At 42.7% G+C, this 23,597-nt stretch overlaps 1 protein-coding gene across 2 annotated transcripts in view; it reads right to left on the bottom strand.

Annotated features, from left to right (window-relative positions):
• The window catches only part of kif13a (kinesin family member 13A), a 331,493-nt gene extending 308,542 nt beyond the window's left edge, over positions 1–22,951 (bottom strand). For both annotated transcript variants that reach the window (XM_070880643.1, XM_070880644.1), the window contains exons 1-2: positions 22,413–22,951; positions 22,156–22,252 (exon numbers count right to left, since the gene is read on the bottom strand). In XM_070880643.1, coding sequence (XP_070736744.1) covers positions 22,156–22,252; positions 22,413–22,467 — 152 coding nt within the window. In that variant the 5' untranslated portion in view covers positions 22,468–22,951. The remainder of the gene's footprint in view (positions 1–22,155; positions 22,253–22,412) is intronic.
• Positions 22,952–23,597: the final 646 nt, after the last annotated feature.

Below are 23,597 nucleotides of genomic sequence, written 5' to 3'. Positions count from 1 at the left end.
ATTTCGCTTAGTCCTTACCCAATTGAAGGCTTCTAAACAATAAAGAGAGTATGTTTTTCCCGTTAATCATTTCCAATCATACTTCTTCCCAGCTAGCTTTTTAGTTTTTTTAAAACTTGACAAATCTAGTGTTGCTCGAGTCCCACACATCAGGAAGCAGTCGTTCTAAGCACAATGTAAAAGCAGCTTCAAAATTAACAGAACACAAGCGGTTGCTGTGGAAACTTTCTATTGATGGCCGCAACAGCGCAAGTATCAGCAATTTGAGATCTGTGCAACTCGTACTCCTGCAGTGCAACAAAAATAGTCAAAAGTCTTTTATGCAAGGATATACAATTTGTACTCTTCAGCATTTTATATTGCAGGACAAGTTGATAATTACTTTTAATATAAATATACGTAATTATGTAAGTAAATTTAAAAGTCTTGCATATTGCACACTCTTCTGTACTCATTATATTTATTTCCTGTCACACTTGAGATGTTGGACTTCAGTGTATCCTCCAACTCATGGTGAGCAATGCCACTGGAGATCTGGTGGTCTACTAATAAAAACAACTTGCATTTAGATAGCGGTATCAATGTAGTAATAATACATTAAAACGCGCTTCACAAGAGCACTATCAAACAAAATTTGACACCATGCCACATAAGGGGATAATAGGGCAGATGACCAAAAGTTTGATCAGAGAGGTAGGTTTTAAGGAACGTCTTAAGGAGGAAAGAGAGGTAGAGAGGCGGAGAGATTTAGAGAGGGAATTCCAAAGATTAGGGCCTAGGCAGCTGAAGGCATGGCTGCTAATGGTGGAGCGATTAAAATCGGGGATGTACAAGAGGGCAGAATTGGAGAAGCGCAGAAATCTCGGAGGGTTGTAGGGCTGGATGAGGTGACAGAGATAAGGAGGGGCGAGGCCATGGAAGAATTTGAAAATAAGGAGGAGAATTTTAAAATTGAGGCAGTGCTGGACCAGGAGCCACTGCAGGTCAGCAAGCAAAGAGGTGATGGGTGAACGGGACTTGGTGGGAGTTAAAATATGAGCAGCAGAGTTTTGGATGAGCATAAGTATATGGTTGGGAGACTGGATAGGAGAGCGTTGGAATAGTCAAGTCTAGGAGATAACAAAGGTATTGAAGGTGGTTTCAGCAGCAGATAGACTGAGGCAGGGACTGATTTAAGCAATGTTATGGATGAGGAAGCAGGCGATCTTAGTGATGTCACGTATGTGTGGCCAGAAGCTCAGCTCAGGGTCAAATATGACACCAAGGATGTGAACAGTCCTTTCAGCCTCAGATAGTTGCCACGGAGAGGGATGGAGTCGGAGGCAAGGGAACAGAGTTTGTGGTGGGGACAGTAGCATAGTGGTTATGGTACTGAACTAGTAATCCAGAGGCCTGGAGACGCAAGCTCAAATCCGACCATGGCAGCTGGGGAATTAAATTCAATTCATTCAATAAATCTGGAATAAAAAGCTAGTATCAGTAATGGCGATTGTTGTAAAAACCCATCTGGTTCAGTAATGTCCTTTAGGAAAGGAAATCTGCCGACCTTATCTGGTCTGGTCGATGTGTGACTCCAGACCCAGACCCACAGCAATGAGGTTGACTCTTAACTGCCCTCTGAAATGGCCGAGCAAACCACTCAGTTGTAACAAACCGCTAGGAAAATAAATAAATAAAACCGGACGAACAACCAGGCATCAACTTGGGCATGGGCTTCACACGACAAAGGCACACCCAGCCCAATTGACCCTGCAGAGTCCTCCTCACTAACATCTGGGGACTTGTGCCAAAATTGGGAAAGCTGTCCTACAGATTAATCAAGCAACAGCCCGACATAGTCATACTGACAGAATCATACCTTTCAGCTAATGTCCCATCATCACCACCAGCACAGTGGTATCCAGTCAGGAGGGAGTGGCTCTGGTAGTCCTCACCAATCTACCCATTGCAGATGCATCTGTCCATGACAGCATTATGATCTGTGTGGACCGTCTTAAACACTGAGGACACTCTCCATCATGGGCTAGATTCAGAACAGATCTAGCAGCTCAAAACTGGGCATCCATGAGGCACTGTGGGCCATCAGCAGCAGCAGAGTTGTATTCCACCACAATCTGTAACCTCATGGCCCGGCATATGCTCATTTTACCATTACCATTAAGACAGGAGACTAACCCTGGTTCAATAAGGATTGCAGAAGAGCATGCCTGGAGCAGCACTAGGAGTATCTAAAAATGAGGTGTAAATAGGGGAAGCTGCAACACAGGACTACATGCATGCTAAACAGCAGAAGCAGCACGCTATACATAGAGTTAAGTGATCCCATAACCAATAGATCAGATAAAAGCTCCGCAGTCCTGCCACATCATGAATGGTGGTGGACATTAAAATAACTAATGGGGGGAGGCGGCTCCATGAACATCCCCCCCATCCTCAGTGATGGCAGAGACTAGCATGCAAGTGCAAAAGGTAAGGCTGAAGCTTTTGCAACTATCTTCAGCCAGAAGTGCCGAGTAGATGATCCATCTCGCCCACTTCCTGAGGTCCCCACCATCACAGAAGCCAGTCTGCAGGCAATTTAATTCACTCCATGGATATCAAGAAATAGAAACATAGAAAAGAGGTGCAGGAGTAGGCCATTCGGCCCTTCAAGCCTGCACCGCCATTCAACAAGATCATGGCTGATCACCCATCCCAGCACCTCCCCCCCACCATGCCCCCTCCACATCCCCCGACCTCCCCAGCCGCAAGGACCACATCCAACTCCCTCCCGAACACATCCAATGAACTGGCATCAACAATTCTCCGCAGCAGGGAACCCCACAGGCCAACAACTCCCCAAGTGAAGAAGTCTCTCCCAATCCCAGCCCCAAACAGCCCACCCCCCATCCCAAGAGCGTGGCCCATTGGATACAGCAAATGCTATGGGCCTCAACAACACTCAGCTATCGTGCTGAAGACTTGTGCTCCAGAACTAGCCGCACCTCGAGCCAAGTCATTCCAGTACAGTTACTATACTGGCATCTACCCGACAATGTTGAAAACGGCCCAGGTGTGCCCTTTCCATAAAACGCAGGAGAAATCCAATCCAGCCAATGACCACTTCATCAGCATACTCTTGATCATCAGTTATGTGACAAAGGTGTCGCTGACAGTGTTATCAAGCGGAACTTACTCACCAACAGCCTGCTCACAATGCTCAGTTTGGGTTCACTTGACTCCAGACCTCATTACAGCCTTGGTCCAAACATGGACAAAAGAGCTGAATTCTAGAGGTGAGGTGAGAGTGACTGCCTTTGACATCAAGGCAGCATCTGACTTAGTGTGGCATCAAGTAGCCCAAGTAAAATTGAAGTCAATGGGAATCAGGGGAAAAACTTTCCACTGGCTGGAGTCATACCTAGCACAAGGAAAGGTGATTGTTGGAGGGCAATCATCTCAGCCCCAGGACATTGTTGCACGAGTTCCTCAGAGCAGTGACCTTGGTCCAACTATCTTCAGCTGCTACATCAATGAACTTCCCTCCATCATAAGGTCAGAAGTGGGGATGTTTGCAGTGTTCAGTTCCTCAGATAATGAAGCAGTCCATACCTGCATGCAACAAGACCTGGATGATACTCCTGTTTGGGCTGATTAAAGGGCAAGTAGCAGTCACACCATACAAGTGCAGGACAATAAGTATTTCCAGCAAGAGTCTAACCACTACCCTTGACATTCAACAGCATTACCATCACCGAATCCACCACCATCAACTTCCTGGGGGTCACCATTGACCAGAAACTTAACTGGACCAGCCACATAAACACTGCGGCTACAACAGCAGGGTATTCCTTGGCGAGTGTCTCACCTTCTGACTCCCCAAAGCCTTCCCACCATCTACAAGGCACAAGTCAGAAGTGTGATGGAACACTCTCCACTTGCCTGGATGAGTGTAGCTCCAACAGCACTAAAGAAGCTCAACACCATCCAGGACAAAGCAGCCCATTTGATTTGCACCTCCTTCCATCCACCACCTCAAACATTCATTCCCTCCAACACTGGTGCACCATGGCTGCAATGTGTAGCATGTGCAGCAACTCGCCAAGGCCTCTTCAACATACCTCCCAAACCAGCAACCTCTACCACCCAGAAAGACCAGAGCAGCAGGCACATAGAAACACCATCACCTCCATGTTCTTCTCCAAGTTAGACACTATCCTGACTTGGAAATATATCGCTGTTCCTTCATCGTCGCTGGGTTAAAATCCTGGAAACCCCTCCCTAATAGTACTATGGGAGTACCTTCACCACACGGACTGCAGCAGTTCAAAGCGTCGGCTCACCACATCTTCTCAAGAGCAATTAGGGATGGGCAATAAATGCTGGTCTTGCCAGTGACACCCACATCCTAGGAACAGTTTTTTTTTTAAAAAGACCGAAGACAATGGCTTCAGTCTTCCCAATATTTAGCTGAAGGAAATTTCTGCTCATCCAGTATTGGATGATGGACAAGCAAAAGAAGAGAGAGACTTCTTTTTAGCTTACAAGTCACACTGAAAAACCACCCTAGGGCACATAATAAAACTTAGTACATGAAGTATTCCTTGTGATGGTTTCACTGCTCCACATAGAATTACAACACACAAATGTCCATGCTGGTGCTTATCTTCCACAGGAACAGCAGTCCTAGGTCCACGTGCCTTCTTTGTCTCCTTGGGCTAGAATGTCCTAACATCCCGCCAGCACCCAATTGCCGCCCAAAAGATTATCACTGGCGAAAACTTCCCCCCAAAAAGGAAAAAAATCTGCCAGTGGAAAAAAAAGGCGTTGCACCCCAATTCGCGGCAAAAAAAAAGTGGAATTTAGGGCCAATTGGGCGGTTTCTAGAGAAAATGGGCGATAAATAAAAAAATCACTCAAAATTTACCCCGAGGCTGCAGGTTGGGACTAGGAGCAGAAAAACACAAAATATTTTTTTAAAAAACAGAACAGAACACAAAAAATTAAAACATTCTCAAGGTCCTTTTAACCTAAATCACAACAGAATTTTAAAATAAGTGAAAAAAAACAATTACTAACCTTTTTCTTGCAGAGCTACCTACCTATCACCCAGCTCTGCTGATTCTCGTGAGCGTTTGTTTTTCATACTTACCTACGGGTCACCGCTGTGCCAGGGCGATCAGAGGACAATGCATGCCGGCGGTCCGCTCTCCAGCAGTACCTCGAAACTGCCAGCGTAACTCAAAGTGGGCAATTTCTTGCTGACCTGGTTATCGCCCACAATGGCCAATACCACCCAGAAACCGTGCGGTAAGCCAAAGGAATTTCTAGTCCCTTATCTCTATTTCTTTCCTTCAACCACCTATCTAACCTATTTTTAAATGTTGGCATGGTCTTTGCTTCAATCAGTAACTCTGCTAATACATTCTGCAGCCTCATAACTCTCCATGTGAAAAACGTGTTCCCCTTGTTCTCTATCCTAATTCTCTTACATTTAATCATAGCTATGTCCCCTTGTTCTAGACTCCTCAATTATGGGAAACAGGTCTGATTCTATTCCATTACTTCATAATTTAAACACCTCTATCAAATCGCTTCTTAATTGCCACATCATAATACAAAAGCGAGACGAGGTAAATTGTTATTTAGTGTGATGCAAAGAAAATCAATGCAGCTATACAAACAAATTCACAAAAATTGACAACTTAAATCAGTGGAAAGGATTGTGTCATAATGTGCCTCTTTTCATAGCCAACCTGCAGTCTTTTTTAAAAAACAGAAGCTATAAAAATAATTTGGTCAGTCCCAAAGGGTATCTAAGTGGTCAGCCAAACTTCCTGGTTGTTTTGTGTTCAGTAACTGGCTCCTTTCCAAGCTGTTACTAAAGCAATTTGTGTTTAGGAAATTTAACTTCCTCTCAGCCTTTGTCAATGTTTCTCCAAATGATCACCCTCTGTCAAAAATTGAGGAAAACCCCTTATATCAGTGCTGAATTTGGGAGATGATTTGGAAATTTAGTTCATATACTTATTCTTGGGCCACATAAAGAGCTGGTTCAAGAAAACAACCAGCAGCGAAAAACAACTGGATTTTGATGCAGGGTGTTTCCCTATAGCGATTGTACTTCATTTTAAAAGTGTGTCTAGATTGCAAAAATCAGCTCTAGTAATCCTTTAACTGAAACTGAACTAGGGGATTTGCTAATGCCAGATTGTGACATACACTACAAGGAGCGAGGGTGAGGGGTTAAAACCAAACACCTGCTGTCTCTTTAAACTCAAATCCTAATAATTTTTTGCAACACTAACCAATGCCCCCCGCAAAAAACACAAGAGCCTAAAATCCATTCCATCTTCCTTAGTCAGGAGGGTGAACAGTCACGGCCACAAGCACTTCCAGAAGTCAGAGAAAGAGAGAATAGGGAGATTAGCATGGACATAGGAAGAGAATAATTGCAAGTGATACTTTTGTCAATCCTTTAAAAGCCAGGGTTGAGGTAGCATCCCTTCCAAACCTCCAAGACTGATGAATGAGCAGACAGATTCTAAATTTAATCGAGAACCCTACTCTGACGTTGTGCCTTGGAACAAAAGTAAATAAATGCGTAGAAGAGAGACTGTTCTGCTCTTCGATTTGCAATCCAGTATCTCTGAGAACCTATGGGGAAGAACAGTGTGATTCATGGCAAGGTAGATACCATGAATGTGTAAGTGATAAGAGTCTGACAGCCATTACCTCTTCCTCCTTGGAGAGAAAGACAGTCTGAGGAACAAGCAATGTCAGGGGTCAATGACATTGACAAATAGTGGGGTAAATACAGAAACATTATGATTCATGGAAAGTTGCAGAGAAGAAAAATATAGCTTTTATAGTTCAAATGCAAGCACAAACAGACCCATGAGACGACAGGAGGACTAGAGTAATCAATCTGATTGACGACCTCGAGGACCAACGTTTTATTTTGATATATAAGTGAATTTGATTTTATCAGGTGCACACAGCAGTCTCAGTGACTAACCAGATGTGAGATATAAAGGCCAGCTCAATTTCAAACTGGATGCCAAGACAGTTGACAAGCCCGAACAGGCTGAGGGGGAAGTTGAGCTGGAAGAAATTTTGACTTATTCAATATTTGATGTCAGACAGTGTCGAAGATGGTGGAGAGTGGCAATGAGCTATGAGCTATGTCCATAGTTATGCAAGACGTCACTAGTGACCTCCACTTGGTGGTCAGTGGTAATGCTATCAGCAGACTGAAAGCCTGACTGGAAGGAACTGAACGGAGTGATAGGAGAAGTGGACTTGGTGTTGGCGGGTACTGAAATGTACTCAGACTGTGTCAAGGAAAACTGCTCTCTAAGATAGGGCAGTAGTCAGAAAAGAGTAGAGGTGGAGTCACGGGTGGGCTATTTCCAAGGAGAGTAATGACGGCAAAAGAATAGCGGCACAAGATATCATTGTTTCCAAATCAAAAAAAGCTCCTCCTTTGTTGTCAGTATTACATTTCCAAAGCCCATTTCTGTGGAAATTAGGTAATAGTACATCTGTTTCAAAAAGGAAAGGGCGCATAAAGGTCAATGACCTAAAGTCAACAAAAGCAAGATTCCGAAGTTAATGCCAAGCAAATGTTAAAACAATTTAAAATGTTCAACCACCAGAACTGAATATTCAAATTAAAACTGATCCAAAACTTGACTTTCACGGAGTGAACCCCAGGAAAACAGGAACAAACAACTGGTTCTCTCTAGGGGGTTTCTAGGGGAGCTTTGACTAGTTCAAAGATTCAGAATTTGAGATCAATCACACGTTGTGCAACCTGTGCCAGTGCCCAGCTTTTTAAGTGAGGTTATGGAAACACTGACATTTCAAAAACATTGCGACACTTGTATGAATCACTGATAGGCAAACTCTAACATTTTCCTTCAGAATACCCAAGATTTTTCTCACTTTGATGAACTTCAAATCAACACTCAAGAGAATGTATATGATGGGTTGCTGCTAATCTTCAAACTTTACGAAGCCGTGTAGAGGATGCCATCTCACTGCTATCATAATGTTCAAAAGGGGCAAAATACTTGATTTTGTAAATACTTCAATAGGTTTGGGGGGAAAAACATTTTACATAACCACAGCTACAGCAAACAACTGATACAAGGAGTACACACACTAATGGAGCTGGGTCAACAATAATAAAACAATGTTCACTATCAGAAAACTTTGCGTTGATCGGCAAAAACAGACTTGGAAGGAATAAAGTTTTAAGTAAATAAATGCTAAAATTTCCAAATACCACATACAATTATTTTGTCAGAGTACAATACCAGTACAGGTTGTACCTCTCCAGTCCTGGACTCTCTAATCCAGAAACATCCGTGGTTCGGCATTAGTTGGGCCTGAGAGAGAAGAGGGTTTATTAAAAAAAGGTTTGATCAGCGATCGGCTGGAATGGATGTCAGTCAGCCATTGTGTTTGGTGATTAGCTCGAATGGCTATGAGTCAGCCACTCTGTTTGGCTGACTGATAGCCATTCCAGCCAATCACCAAACACAATGGCCAACACGCGCACACAGGAGCCCGGGGGCCGTCGACAGAAAAGGGATTCCTCTATTGCCTTGTAATATGGTCAGTCCAATAGTATTGGAATGTAGTTTTCAATATGCACTGATTTTGCTTTGTCTTTGAAATGTGATAGTCTGGATGTTAATGATATAAAGGTTTCATATTGGGAGCAATGTTTTATACAGAAATTGTTTGGATTTGAATGAGAATCACTTGCTTTCACTTCGAACTCAACTTTTCATCTTTTCTGGTATAAACAGCTTAAAAAGAAAAAAGTTTTCTGTAATTCGCGTGGAGGTTAAAATGCCACCTAGAGATTTCCATTTGGAGTGCTTTCAGGTGACTGCTAAAGAACTGTGAATAAACGATTTATAACAACATGCTCTTTTTGCCGATTTTGTATTAACCAGCCTTTATCTTCTAACACACAGTGATACTATCAGATGTCAGATATGGTGGCTGCAGTGACCTCCTGTGGTTCGGAAAATTCTCTATTCCGGCACCCTCAAGTCCTGAGGGTGCGGGACCAGAGAGGTCCAACTGTACTCCAATGTTTCAAACAAGCACTTTCCTTGACTTACTTAGCCCAGAACTTAGTATCAAGTGGCATTTTATCCAACCAATGTGTCTAACTATAACCCCAATATTAATCAGCAAAAATAAGCCTATATTTCAAATAATAATATCTGAGTTTTCATTTTACTTAAATTTTACTATCATGGGCATTTTTTTTTTAAATACTAAATGCAGAAGATTGGTATTCATTCATGGACAATCCAGATTTACATTTAAAACTGGCTCCCTTGTCCTGTTGACAAAATAGTGTGTGTGGCTTGTGACTTTTCTGTCAGGAGAAGGAAGCTAGTTTCAGCAACATAAATGCAGGAAGTCTGCATGGATGCTGCTCACCTGTGACACAAATTATACAAGCACCAATAGAAAAATGCTAATGTTCTGCAATAACCAAACGATATCACAATAACTACAAATCCTAGCTATGCCTCAGTCGATAGTGAGAGTGCAACAGAACAGAAAATACTCAGCTTTAAGCCATCTGGTTGTACCGCTGCTCCCCACCCCCAAGGATGAATTCAAAAACATGGATAAAATACCAATAAAACATAGAAATATCCAAGTTAAAATAGTGCAGTTCCGGTATGACATATATTGGTGCTCTATTTGGTACATAAAGCACTTTACCTTCTCTCTGCGCAGGTGGCTAACATCAAGGAGGAGCACACCTGTAATTGGATGCATCATGTACAGAGAGCTAAAAAAAAGTTCCACAAAATTATGAGTCGTTTTGACTGAGTAGATAGGGAGAAACTGTTTCCACTGGCACGAGTGCTTGTAACCAGAGGACGCAGATTTAAAAAAAAGGGGGGGGGGGCGGTGGCGGGGCGGGAAGATAATTTTTTTTTAAACTCAAGTTATGATGATCTGGAATTCATTGCCTGAAAGGGTGGTGGAAGCAGGTTCACGAGTAACTTTCAAAATGGAATTGGATAAATACTTAAAGTAAACATCTGCTTGGCTATGGGGAAAGAGCAGTGGAGTGAAACTAATTGGATAGCTCTTTCAACAAGCCAGCACAGGCACAATGAGCCAAATGGCCTCCTTCTTATGACTATGTTTCTATAAAGGAGAAGGGACAGTGACCACCAGAATTCTCCAGAGACGTGTTCCGTGCTTCCTACTGTCTCTCAATATATGTGAAACAGCACTTCGTAATATTACAGGTTTATCGACAATGCCATTTGTCAGGTGACCAATAGAAGAGGGATAGCATTCAAAGGAACCGGAACCAAGTCGATATGGTAAGGAATGGCAAGTTGCATTCAAATGTGTAAATAAATTACACAGTGGAACAACAAAATGTTTGGACACTTTGAAGGGGTACTATTTAGGATCAACTATAAATGAATAGCGAGTCAAAACAAGTTACTTTACCATTATAGTAATTATTGGTGAGAAAATATTTAATATTATTTACCTTTTTTGGCACCCTATCTTCTAAATGACATCGATGTACTGGAGGGGGTTATAATAGGACAAGAATGCTTCTAGGAATTAGACAGTCTAATGCAGCTGAGCTCTTTTTTGTCAAAGAAAAACAGACTGATGACACAAGCTAGTTTTTTTTTTAAATTACAAGCATTTATAATAACTTATATTGAGTGAAGAATTGCAGCACAAGTACAAAAGTAACAAGCATCAAGCAATACTACAGTCCATAATGTCCTCCACATGCACACATATTCATGGAACAGCTCTCGTGCCCAGCTGAAGTTTTGATTAAAATCTTTAAGGAGCTGGATTTGTATAATGCCTTTAGTGTCGTAAAATTTCTCAATGCGCTTCACAGGAGGGTGACCAAAAGCTTGCTCAAAGAGAGAGGCTTTATGGAACATCTTAAAGACGAAGCGACAGATAGAGAGGTGGAGAGGTTTAGGAAGGAAATTTCAGAGCTTAGGGCCTAGGCATCTGAAGGCATGGCAAACGGTAGAGCAATGAATATCGGGGATATGCAAAAGGCCAGAATTGGAGAAGTGCAGAGATCTGGGAGAGTTGTAGGGCTGGCGGAGATTACACAAATAGGGAGGGGAGAGGCCATGAAGGGATTTGAACACAAGGATGACAATTTTAAAATTTAGGTGTTGCCGGACTGGGAGCCAATGTAGATCAGCTGGGTCTTGGTACGAGTTAAGATACGGGCAGCAGAGTTTTGGATGCGTTCAAGTTTACAGAGGGTGCAAGGTGGAACGCCAGCCAGGAGAACATTTGAATAGTCAAGTCTAGATGTAACAAAAGCATGGATGAGGGTTTCAGCAGCAGGTGAGCTGAGACAGGGGCAGAGACCTGTGATGTTAGAGGTTTAATGTAGGCGCTCTTGGAGAGGATCTGGAGTCAGAAGCTCAGCTCAGTGTCAAATAGGACACCAACGTTGCAAGCAGTCTGGTTCAGCCTCAAACTGTGGCCAAGGATAAGGATGGAGTCGGTGGATATGGATGGAGTCGGTGGATATGGATGGAGTCAGTAGCCAGGGAATGGAGTCCAAAAACAATGGCTTCGGTCTTCCCAATATTTAGTTATAAAAGAAATTCTGCTCATCCAATACTGGATGTCAGACAAGAAATATGATAAATCAAAGGCAGCCATGGGATTAAGAGAGGTAATGGTGAGGTAGGGCTGGGTGTTTTCAGAGTACATGTGGACCATGACATTGTATTTTTGAATGATGTCAACGAGGGACAGGATGTATAGAAATATAGAAAATAGGTGCAGGAGCAGGCCATTCGGCCCTTCGAGCCTGCACCATCATTCAATATGATCATGGCTGATCATGCAACTTCAGTACCCCACTCCTGCCTTCTCGCCATACCCCCGATCCCTTTAGCCGTAAAGGCCTCATTTAACACCCTTTTGAATATTTCCAACGAACTGGACTCAACAACTTTCTGTGGTAGAAAATTCCACAGGTTCACAATTCTCTGGGTGAAAAGGTTTCTCCTCATCTCGGTCCTATATGGCTTACCCCTTATCCTTAGACTGTGACCTCTGGTTCTGGACTTCCCCAACATCGGGAACATTCTTCCTGCATCTAACCTGTCCAATCCCATCAGAATTTTATATGCTTCTATGAGATCCCCTCTCATTCTTCTAAATTCCAGTGAATATAAGCCTAGTCGATCCAGTCTTTCTTCATATGTCAGTCCTGCCATCCAGGGAATCAGTCTGGTGAACCTTCACTGCACTCTCTCAATAGCAAGAATGTCCTTCCTCAGATTAGGAGACCAAAACTGCACACAAAACTCAAGGTGTGGTCTCACCAAGGCCCTGTACAACTGCAGCAAGACCTCCCTGCTCCTGTACTCAAATCCTCTCACTATGAAGGTCAACATGCCATTTGCTTTCTTTACTGCCTGCTGTGCCTTAATGCCTACTTTCAATGACTGATGTACCATGACACCCAGGTCTCGTTGCACCTCCCCTTTTACTAATCTGTTACCATTCGGGTGCCTTCCTGTTTTTGCCACCACAGTGGATAACCTCACACTTATCCACATTATACTGCATCTGCCATACATTAGTCCACTCACCTAACCTGTTCAAGTCACCCTGCAGTCTCTTAGCACCCTCCTCACAGTTCACACTACCACCCAGCTTAGTGTCATTTGCAAACTTGGAGATATTACATTCAATTCCTTCATCTAAATCATTAATGTATATTGTAAATAGCTGGGGTCCCAGCACCGAACCTTGCGGCACTTGTCACTGCCTGCCGTCCTGAAAAGGACCTGTTTATTCCCACTCTTTGCTTCCTATCTGCCAACCAGTTCTCTATCCACGTCAATACATTACCCCCAATACCATGTGCTTTGATTTTGCACACCAATCTCTTGTGTGGGACCTTGTCAATAGCCTTTTGAAAGTCCAAATACACCACATCCACTGGTTCTCCCTTATCCACTACTAGTTACATCCTCAAAAAAATTCTAGAAGATTTGTCAAGCATGATTTCCCTTTCATAAATCCATGCTGAGTTGGACTGATCCTGTCACTGCTTTCCAAATGCGCTGCTGTTATATCTTTAATAATTGATTCCAGCATTTTCCCCATTACCGATGTCAGGCTAACCGGTCTATAATTCCCTGTTTTCCCTCCCTCCTTTTTTAAAAAGTGGGGTTACATTAGCTACCCTCCAATCCATAAGAACTGATCCAGAGTCCATGGAATGTTGGAAAATGACCACCAATGCATCTACTATATCTAGGGCCACTTCCTTGAGTGCTCTGGGATGCAGACCATCAGGCTCTGGGGACTTATCGGCCATCAATTTCCTGACTAATAAGGATTTCCCTCAGTATGTAACATAGTTCTGAACTTTGTTTTTGTGTGTCAAACAGTGGAACACTTTTGAAAGTCACAAATACTAAATCTAGTAAATTGTTTAAATCATGAAAATTGACAACATATATCTTGCAAATCATAGTATAACCTATAATGCGCATATATTTCTTGAAAGAGGTTGTATAATATTTTTTTAAATGGTGTGGAACATACTGCAAATGTTTTCTATATTTCTCTGTGGGAGACCTCCTGCAAATACAGACACACACTGAGATCTCCTGTCCTGCCTACCAAATAGCAATGGCAGCTACTCAAAAAGGAAAATAGTGTCACCATTGCTGAAAACATTTTGTTACCGAAATATACTGGCAAGACAAGAAAGATGAAAACATACAGGAGGCAATTTTCAACAAACTATGCTCAATCTGTGGCCCAAGATGGTCAGAAATCTGATGACCCCCTCAGCTCAATTCAAAACCCTCCAAACATAATGGTTCCTAAGCATCTGGAATCATGTGTTGTACTCAACAAGACAACTGGTTTAGAATGCAAGGCCAGGTATGTATTCTGGAGTTTTGCATTGCTTTTTAAGAGGTTAGTTGCAAGGGAAACATTTCAGTACCTCCTTCAGAAGATTAAAATAGGTTGGGATCATACATGATCTGAAGAAGGGATGGTTTCATGAACTGAGTCAGTGGTCTTTCCTTGTGCTTTTTTTAGGCTCTTAACTGCATCCCAAATTTATAGTCCACAACAGAAAGGACTGTAAATTATTCCACTGCACAACATTTTGGCAGATTGTTGCAGAGTTCAGCTGCATAAAGTCCTAAGCCAGTAGTCAGCCCTCAGTGCCAAAACATTTGAGTAGTGTCATCCATTAGTGATTACATTTTTTCAGGAAGTGACATTATTTTTACATTATGTGCAGTCATTTACAGATTTAAGCCTTAGGTTGTCACGTTGCATTCGCTGGAGTAAGTGATCAGCTGAGTGGAAAAGGGTCTCTGGTTACTGATGCTCGGTTTAGTATTGCAAAAGGGTACTGGATATGTATGCATGGTTATTACTTAATCGGATATCCTTTAGAAATAATCCACAGCACCTGAACTTACTTATCCAAGACCTACAATCTCATTCTTGAAACAAGTACAAATTTAATACTGCCCTATATAAACTTGCAACATGCATTCCTGAATCCCACAAAGCCAAACAGCATGACTGCTATTACCCAATCCCGTGGGCAGTAAGTTGGTGGGAAAGTCAATATGCAGATATGTGAAGTGACTATAGAAGAGAGGGGGGCCGGGGATTAGATGATAATTTTTGTCAACATACCTGCTTTAAAAGGACCATTTTTTTAACATTGAATCTCCTGTCTTAGTACCTGCCAATCAGTGAATCAAACACCTAAGTGAGGACCAAAGGCTTGTGAACTCGCAAAAGAAAAGCCGAATTTAAAAATTATTTAAAATGTCCCGCAAAGGTCAGTACTTGGATCCCTATCATTTCTAGTCAACATAAAAGACTTGGATACCAACCAAAAACTATCAACTGATTGAATTTGCAGATGGCACAAAATAGCAAATATAGATAGCAGTGAAAGATTTGCAGAGGTATTTAGATTGATAGCCAAATGGATAGACACATGGTTGCTCAATTTTAGCACTACTAAATACGTACACAAGTTTTTTTTTAAAGTGAGGCATCAGTATACAATGAATTAAATTTAATGAGCACAAGACACAGAAAAAGGAACAGGGAGTAATAGTAGACACATAATTTTCAATGTCCAATGGAGAAAGTGGTAAAATCGTTTAAAACGCTAATAGAAAACAAGGATGGAAAGCTAGAAAAATAGAATACAAAATGACAGAAGTTTTGCTGTGGTTTTACAGTGACCTGCTCAGACCACAATTAAGAGTATTATGCTCAGTTTTGGTTCCCATTTCAGAAAAATACTTATTGGCATTGCAAACAGTGCAAAGGCCACTGAAATGTAATGGGATGAGCTATGGAAAAAAGATTAGAGAAGTTGAAACAATGCAGTCTAGACTCGAGAGACAGAAAATTGGTGACCCAACTGAATTAACCCAGGGCTAAGGACATCTCCTCTGGGCTGGAGAGGAACTTAGAATGGGAGGGGGAAGATCCAGTTGTCCTGGTCCACGTGGGTACCAACGACATAGGTAGGACAAATAAAGAAGTTCTGCTGAAGGTATTATGAGCAGCTAGGGGCCAAATTAAAAAGCAGAACCACAAAGGTAATAATCTCTGGATTACTACCTGAGCCATGAGCAAATTAGCATAGGGTAAATAAGATCAGAGAGTTTAACACGTGGCTCAAAGACTGGTGTAGGAAAAATGGGTTTTGGTTCGTGGGACACTGGCACCAGGACTGGGGTAAGAGGGGGCTGTTCCGTTCGGACTGGCTCCACTTAGACCGTGCTGGGATTAAGGTCCTGGCGAATCGAATAACTAGGGCTGTAGAGAAGGCTTTAAACAAATTAGTGTAGCGGGGGGGGGGGGGCGCGGAGTGAGGGTTAAGGTGAGCAGAAATTTTAAAAGTCAAAGAATAAGGAGAAGGCAATAGAACAGGGTAGCACTGGGGAAAAATGAAAACCAGAGCGTGACAGGAAGGGACATTAAAGTGTATCAGAAAGTGGGGTCAAAGCAGGAAAAAAAAAATGGTAAAAAACAAATTTAAACATTCTTTATCTGAATGCAGGCAGCATTCGTAACAAATAGAGGAGTTGACGGCTCAAATAGATACAAATGGGTATGATCTGATAGCCATTACAGAGACGTGGTTTCAAGGTGATCAAGGCTGGGAACTAAATATTCAGGGGTATTTGACAATTCGGAACGACAGACAGAAAGGAAAAGGAGGTGGGGTAGCACTGTTAATAAAGGATGAGATCAGTGCGTTAGTGAGAAACGATATTGGCTCAGAAGATCAAGATGTTGAGTCAGTTTGGGTGGAGATAAGGAATAATGAGAAAAAGTCGCTGGTGGGCGTAGTCTATAGGCCCCCTAACAGTAGCTACACTGTTAGACAGAGTAAAAATCAAGAAATAATGGAGGGCTTGTAATAAAGGAACGGCAATAATCATGGGCGATTTTAACCTTCATATTGATTGGACAAAGCAAATTGGCCAGGGCAGCCTTGAGGAAGAGTTCATCGAGTGTATCCGGGATAGTTTCCTTGAACAGTACGTAGCGGAACCAACCAGGGAACAGGCTATCTTAGGTTTGGTACTGTGTAATGAGACAGGATTAATAAACGATCTCCTAGTAAATGATCCTCTAGGAATGAGTGACCATAGCATAGTTGAATTTCAAATTCAGTTGGAGGGTGAGATAGTTGGATCCCAAACCAGTGTCCTAAGCTTAAACAAAGGAGACTATAAAGGGAGAGTTGGCTAAAGTGGACTGGGAAAATAGATTAAAGTATGGGACGGGTGATGAGCAGTGGCAGACATTTAAGGAAATATTTCATAAGAACATGCTTATTTGTACTGCCAAAATGGACACCATGCTCCAGCCTTTGTCTATGATTGGCCCCTTGGAGGATAAGCCACACCCTGAAGTTTCATTGGAATGTGTAACTGGAACCGCCCATACCAAGGTCTCTGACTTTGCAAATTGTAACTTGATCCACTTTGACTTCCTGAAGTGACAGAGGACAGAGCCCCCCAGAAGATAGCAAGTGCCAGCCAAAGTGCCTTACCCCAGTCCAAGTGCATGCCTCCCCCAGCCGAAGTGCCTTACCCCAGTGCAAGTGCATCCCTCCCCCAGCCAAAGTCCCTCCTTACCCAACTCCACCAAGGATGGGGCATTTTGTACGGATTGTTAACAGGTTTACTGGGTATGAATTGAATAATAAGTGTCATGACTTCTCGATTTCATCCACTCCAACGATATCCTTTGTAAGGGGTTGGAAGAACGTGATCCGTCTTTCCCGAGTTCCCTCTCTGCCATCCGACCCCGCCTTCTCTCTCACCCACAGTCTCGCTCTCTCTCTTACCCCTACTCCCCCACCCAAGTCTCTCTCTCTTACTCCAGTCTGTCTGTCACTCTCTCTCCCTCTCTTACCCCCCCACCCCAAGTTTCTCCGTTTCCCCTCCCCCAGTTTCTCTCTCCCCCCTCAGCCTCTCTCTCTCCTTCCCCTCCCCCCCCCCATGGGCTCTCTCGGACCCCCGCTGCCGCTCTCTGCCACCCACCGGTCCTCTCGGCTTCCTCCCCGCCGCTCTCAGCCCCCTGCCGCCACTCTCGGCCGTGTGGTATGAGAGCGGGGCTGCACTTCCGATCTGGGTCGGGCGGGAGGCATCAGGGGGCGGAGCTTAAAAGACGCATGCGCAGAAAAAAATGCAGTACAAATAATTACTCCCATTTCATAACTCTCAAAAATATATTCCAATGAGAAGGAAAGACTGTGAGAACAGATAACTATCCGTGGCAAACTAAGGGAAAAAGTGATGGTATCAAATTGAAGTGTCCAAGACTAGTAGGAGGTCAGAGGATTGGGAAACTTTTAAAAGTCAGCAAAGAACGACTAAAAAAAAAAAGAGGGGGAAAATACATTATGAAAGCAAACTAGCACGAAATATAAAAACAGATAGTATGAGTTTCTACATGTACATAAGTAGGAAAAGAATGGCTAAAGTAAATGTTGGCCCCTTAGAGGATGAGACTGGAGAATTAATAATGGGGAACAGGGAAATGGCAGAGACATTGAACACATATTTTGTCGATGTTCACGGTAGAAAACACTAAAAACATCCCAATAGTGGATAATCAAGGGGATATAAGGAGGGAGGAACTTAATACAATCACTGTCACTAAAGTAGTAGTACTCGGTAAAATAATGGGATGAAAGGTGGACCAGTTCCTTGGATGTGATGGCCTCCATCCTCGAGCCTTAAAAGAAATGGCTGCAGAGACAGATGCATCGGTTGTAATCTACCAAAATTCCATGGATTCTGGAGAGGTCCCAGCGGATTCGAAAACCGCAAATGTAATTTAAAAAGACAGAAAGCAGGAAACTATAGACCAGTTAGCCTAACATCTGTCGTTGGGAAGATTAAGGAAGCAGTAGCAGGCCTTTTGGAAAAGCATGATTCAATCAAGCAGAGTCAGCATGGTTTTATGAAAGGGAAGTCATGTGTGACAAATTTGTTGGAGTTTTTTTTTTTGAGGATACAACGAGCAGGGTGGATAAGAGGGAACCAGTGGATGTGGTGTATTTGGATTTCCAGAAGGCGTTCAATAAGGTGCCACATAAAAGGTTACTGCACAAGATAAGAGCTCATGGGGTTGGAGATAATATATTAGCATGGATAGAGGATTGGCTAACTAACAGAAAACAGAGAGTCGGGATAAATGGATCATTTTCCAGTTGGCAGTGACGAGTGGAATGCTGCAGGGATCGGTGCTGGATCCGCAACTATTTACAATCTATATTAATGACTTGGATGAAGGGACCAAGTGTACTGTAGCCAAGTTTGCTGATGATACAAAGATGGGTGGGAGAGCAAATTGTGAGGAGGACACAAGAAATTGGCAAAGGGATATAGACAGGCTAAGCGAGTGGGCAAAAATTTGGCATGGGAAGTATAATGTGGGAAAATGTGAGGTTATCCATTTTGGCAGAAATAATAGAAAAGCAAATTATAATTGAAATGGAGAAAACTTGCAAAGTGCTGCAGTACAGAGGAACCTGGAGGTCCTTGTGCATGAAACAGAAAAAATTAGTATGCAGGTACAGCAAGTAATCAGGAAGGCAAATGGAATGTTGGCCTTTATTGCAAGTGGGAGTATAAAAGCAGAGAAGTCACGCTACAACTGCACAGGGTATTGGTGAGGCCACAACTAGAGTACTGCGTACAGTTTTGGTCTCCGTATTTAAGGAAGGAAAAACTTGCATTGGAGGCTGTTCAGAGAAGGTTCACTAGGTTGATTCCGGAGATGAGGGAATTGACTTATGAAGATAGGTTAAGCCTATACACATTGAAGTTCAGAAGAATGAGAGGTGATCTTATCGAAACATATAAACATAAAGAGGGGGCTCGACAAGTTGGATGCAGAGAGGTTATTTCCTTTCATAGGGGAAACTAAAACTAGGGGGCATAATTTCAGAACAAGGTGCCGCCCATTTAAAACTGAGATGAGGAGGAATTTCTTCTGAGGGTTGTAATTCTGTGGAATTCTCTGCCCAGAGAGCCGTGGAAGCTGGGTCATTGAATATATTTAAGACGGAGATAAGGGAATAAAGGATTATGGGAAGCAGGCAGGGAAGTGGAGCGGAGTCCATGATCAGATCAGCCATGATCTTATTGAATGGTGGAACAGGCTTGAGGGGCAAATGGCCTACTCCTGCTCCTATTTTTTCTGTTCTTATGTTTTCTTATAAATTACATAAGCTTGTAAATTATAAACCTAGCCACAAACCAATAAAAACAGAAAATTTTGGAAATACAGAGTACTTCAGTGTAAAGAGAAAAAGATAGATTTTAATGTTTGGAGGGGGTGTCTTTTAGCAAAACACAAGCTAATGAAGTATTAGAGAATATAAATTGCCATTGATGAAAAAGCAATGTAGAACTGATATTAGGAAAACCTTCTTTACTCAGACGAATTATGAAATAATCCAATAAGCAATGCAAGAGGCAAAAACATTAAGTTTTTCAGAAAATAAGTGACTGCCAAGATGAGAGTTAAGATACTAGATGGGCTAAATTTCTTCTCACTTTTCCTGTGTCCTAATGTGCACAGAAGTTCAAGAATGGTCAAAGCAACATGCTGAAGCATCGCTGTGTAATGGGAAACTGTGGGTGGCCAGATACATCTCAATAAAAATTTGACCTAGCCATGACCTTGGCTGACATTCCAGGTGCCTTTGGACATAAACTTCACTTTCTATTCATTGTGTTCTACCTCAAAAAGTTATACTGAATATACAGCACAGAAACAGACCATTCGGCCCAAACGTTAAGGGCGGAATTGTCTGACGTGCAACGCTGCAAGTCTAATACGAAAGGCCGATTATTTCAGTGCGCAAACTACTTAAATCCACTTTAACGCGGCCCTGATGACATATCCGTAATTTAAGGATGCAACTACAAATGGTTCTTCAATTTATTAAAAGGTGATTGGAATAAAGTGTTAATAAACTGCAATTCAATATTCATGGCATGCTATCAAATTTATAACAGAAATATAGCTAGCATTACAGTTAAATCAGTGAGCGAAGCGAACTAGACACCAACAGCAGACTTCCAGTCGGGTTGGTACACAAGATCTTGGTCCAAACCCTTAATTAAATCCACGCAATGTGATATCCCGTATATTGTAAATACGTCGGAATACAGAAGATGCTCAGATTTGCGACAGTTATTCTACATGGCTCCACTACGCCTGCATTGCGAGAAACCTTTCGACCGAAAACGATGGAATAACTTGAATTAAGATCTCCAACTAACTGAATGCACGGTGTTCATTTAGGCAGCCAAATAACGCCCTAAACTCAAAAAAAGGTCCACTGCAAAGAGCGCCGCTCCCTCAAAAAACAAATAAATCAGTGCAACACGAAATCGGTGCGTGAGACGGTCATTTCCAGCTATAGGAAGAAAACCACACCTGCTTTTTAAATATTTCAGTGACTGGGATTCGGCTGGTGGAGGGTGGTTAGAACTGCGGTTGGTGCAGGTTAGTTCCGCGTCTTCCCTATACAAGCCAATTGAAAAGCGAGTGAGGGAGCCCGATGATTTACACAAGGCAATAATTAATCTTTAGCACAAAAAATATATTAGCTGATTCCTAAGACAGACCAGGAATCAATTTGCGGCCTGAAACTTTGTGACTTTTAAAAAGGAGAACGTTACACCAATGGTTTGCAGCCAAACTGAATACAGGAGTGGGCAAAGCTACGGCTGGGCACATTTATAAGAACTGAAGGAAAGCAGACGCGCGCGCGCGCGCACACACATAGACTGCAGAGCGGACCCAGCAGCATGGCATGGAGCCCAGTCCCCGCTGTCACCTGGTTTTCCCTCAAAATTAATCATAAGTCGAGCAGCACCGTTTGGGCAACAAGAACAAATATTAAGAGCTCATAAAAAGACATCAAAAAGCGAGTTTGAGTGAACTAAAGTCAAGAGCCATCATACAGTTACGATTCATTCTCTGCAATCATCTATTTTCACCAGTATCAAATTATGAACGTCACATAATATTAATCGCCGCTCGTTTATTTCCTTTATTTTCATTTAAAATATCTAATCTCCCACCCCAATGTCTTCCTTTTCGCTTTCAATATCTATGGTTTATTGCGTTGGAATTTTTTGGGCGTGTTCCAATATTATCTTTTCTTTAAAAAAAATTGGGAGATTGTAATATATATGTCACACGTGTGCGTTTTAGATCGTTTTTTTTTAAAACAAGCAGCTGCTTTATAAAAGATCCGATTGCGCGCCGTTGAAGCTGGCCGGCGGACTTTTTAATCTCAGCTCAGTACCAACTAGAAGTGGCTACTGGCGCCGTTTGCGGTCTCGATCGTGAGAGAGACGGTCTGCCCTCCCTCCCTTTTTTTGCAAATGGGAATAACAGATTTTGTTATGCACATTTCTAGTTTAAAAATCATCCTCGGGGCGTTAATTCTTAAGGCGGTGAAATGAGAGATAAATCGGTGAAGAAAAAAAAAAAGTATTGGTATTGCAGACATATATTTTGTTGGGGGGCGAGGACAGGCTTCGAAGCCGCGGCTGTTACCTGTTGTCTGCCTTGGATGTGTTGGGGCAAGGCGGCGGATGAAGGACAGTCTGATTCTCTTCCATCTCCACCACACACTTCGTGTTGAGTTCCATCTCTGTAGAACATCAGTCACAATGTTACCAAAGAGCCCGCAACTCCTATGTATCTATCTCCCACCATTAACAATGTTGCTTAAAAAAAAGCAGTGCGGACAATTTCTTAAAACACTCCCGAGCATTGCGCTGGTTATTTAATTTGAGAGGAATTCTGCTCACCTCGTCGGTTCATTGGCCGGACTCTGACTGCAACTTTCACCTTAGAATCCGACATTTTCACACACTTTGTTTTTCCTCCTTCCCTTCCCAACGATCCTATAAACTTCCACTTATTCCCTTAGTTGCTGCGACTGTTGCAAATCCTCCTTACGTTCTTCGTGCACACGTGTTACAAAAAGCCACGGGTCCATTACTTGAGACAAATTAAAACGGCAAGAGAGTTGTCCTTGTTTCTCTCGCGCTCTCTCTTTCTCTCTTAACCAAAGATGTTTAACTCCTCTCCCTTCATCGCCGCCGCCATGTTACAAGCGTTCAGTCACTCAAGTCAGGGCCCGCGGAGATTCCCGAAACATGGACCAGACTACACTCGGCTCCGCCGGGCTGCAGGCTGCGGCACGGAAACACCCGAGAATAAGGCGCTCGGCTGTCTCGGGCAACAGGTCCCCCACGGAAACGCCCGAATGGCCTCAGGTCAAACACAATGACAGCCTCAGGGAAACCAAGCAAAATCCAGTTGGTCGTGATCGACTATCCCATCACCCAGCTCACGGAGAGACCTTGACACATCCATCGTGAAGACAAAGTTTTTCGTTTGGACAGACTTTTGCCTAAAATATGATGATGTCATCCCTGTAAACACTGAATATCTGGGTGGTCTTCAGCTCAGCTCTATTAATATTTGAACCGGAAATGTAGAAACAGGAGTAGGCCATTTAGCCCCTTGAGGCTGTTCCTCCATTCAATGAGATCATGGCTGACCTAACTCCATATACCTTTGCCCCATATCCCGTAATACCTTTGGTTAACAAAGGGGTGCACGCCTAAACAGTTAACCTGTCTTTTTACAGTTGCCATTTCTTATAAAATCCATGAAACAAAAATTGGCTGGTTGATAACATAAGAAATAGGAGCAGGGGTAGGCTATTCGGTCCCCGAGCCTGCTCCACCATTAAATAAGATCATGGCTGATCTGCCTTGACTCCACTTTCCTGCACTATCCCAATATCCAAAAGGCATTTGATAAGGTGCCACATAAAAGATTATTACACAAGATAGGGGATCATGGGATTGGAAGTAATGTATTAGCATGGATAGAGGATTGGTTAACAGACATAAAACAGAGAGTAGGGATAAACGGCAGATTAGGAAAAGGGGAGGTGCAACGAGATCTGAGATCATGGTACA

The sequence above is a fragment of the Pristiophorus japonicus genome, chromosome 5 (genome assembly GCF_044704955.1).
Source record: "Pristiophorus japonicus isolate sPriJap1 chromosome 5, sPriJap1.hap1, whole genome shotgun sequence".
Lineage (NCBI taxonomy): Eukaryota > Metazoa > Chordata > Chondrichthyes > Pristiophoridae > Pristiophorus > Pristiophorus japonicus.
This window is presented reverse-complemented; position numbering and strand designations above follow the sequence as displayed.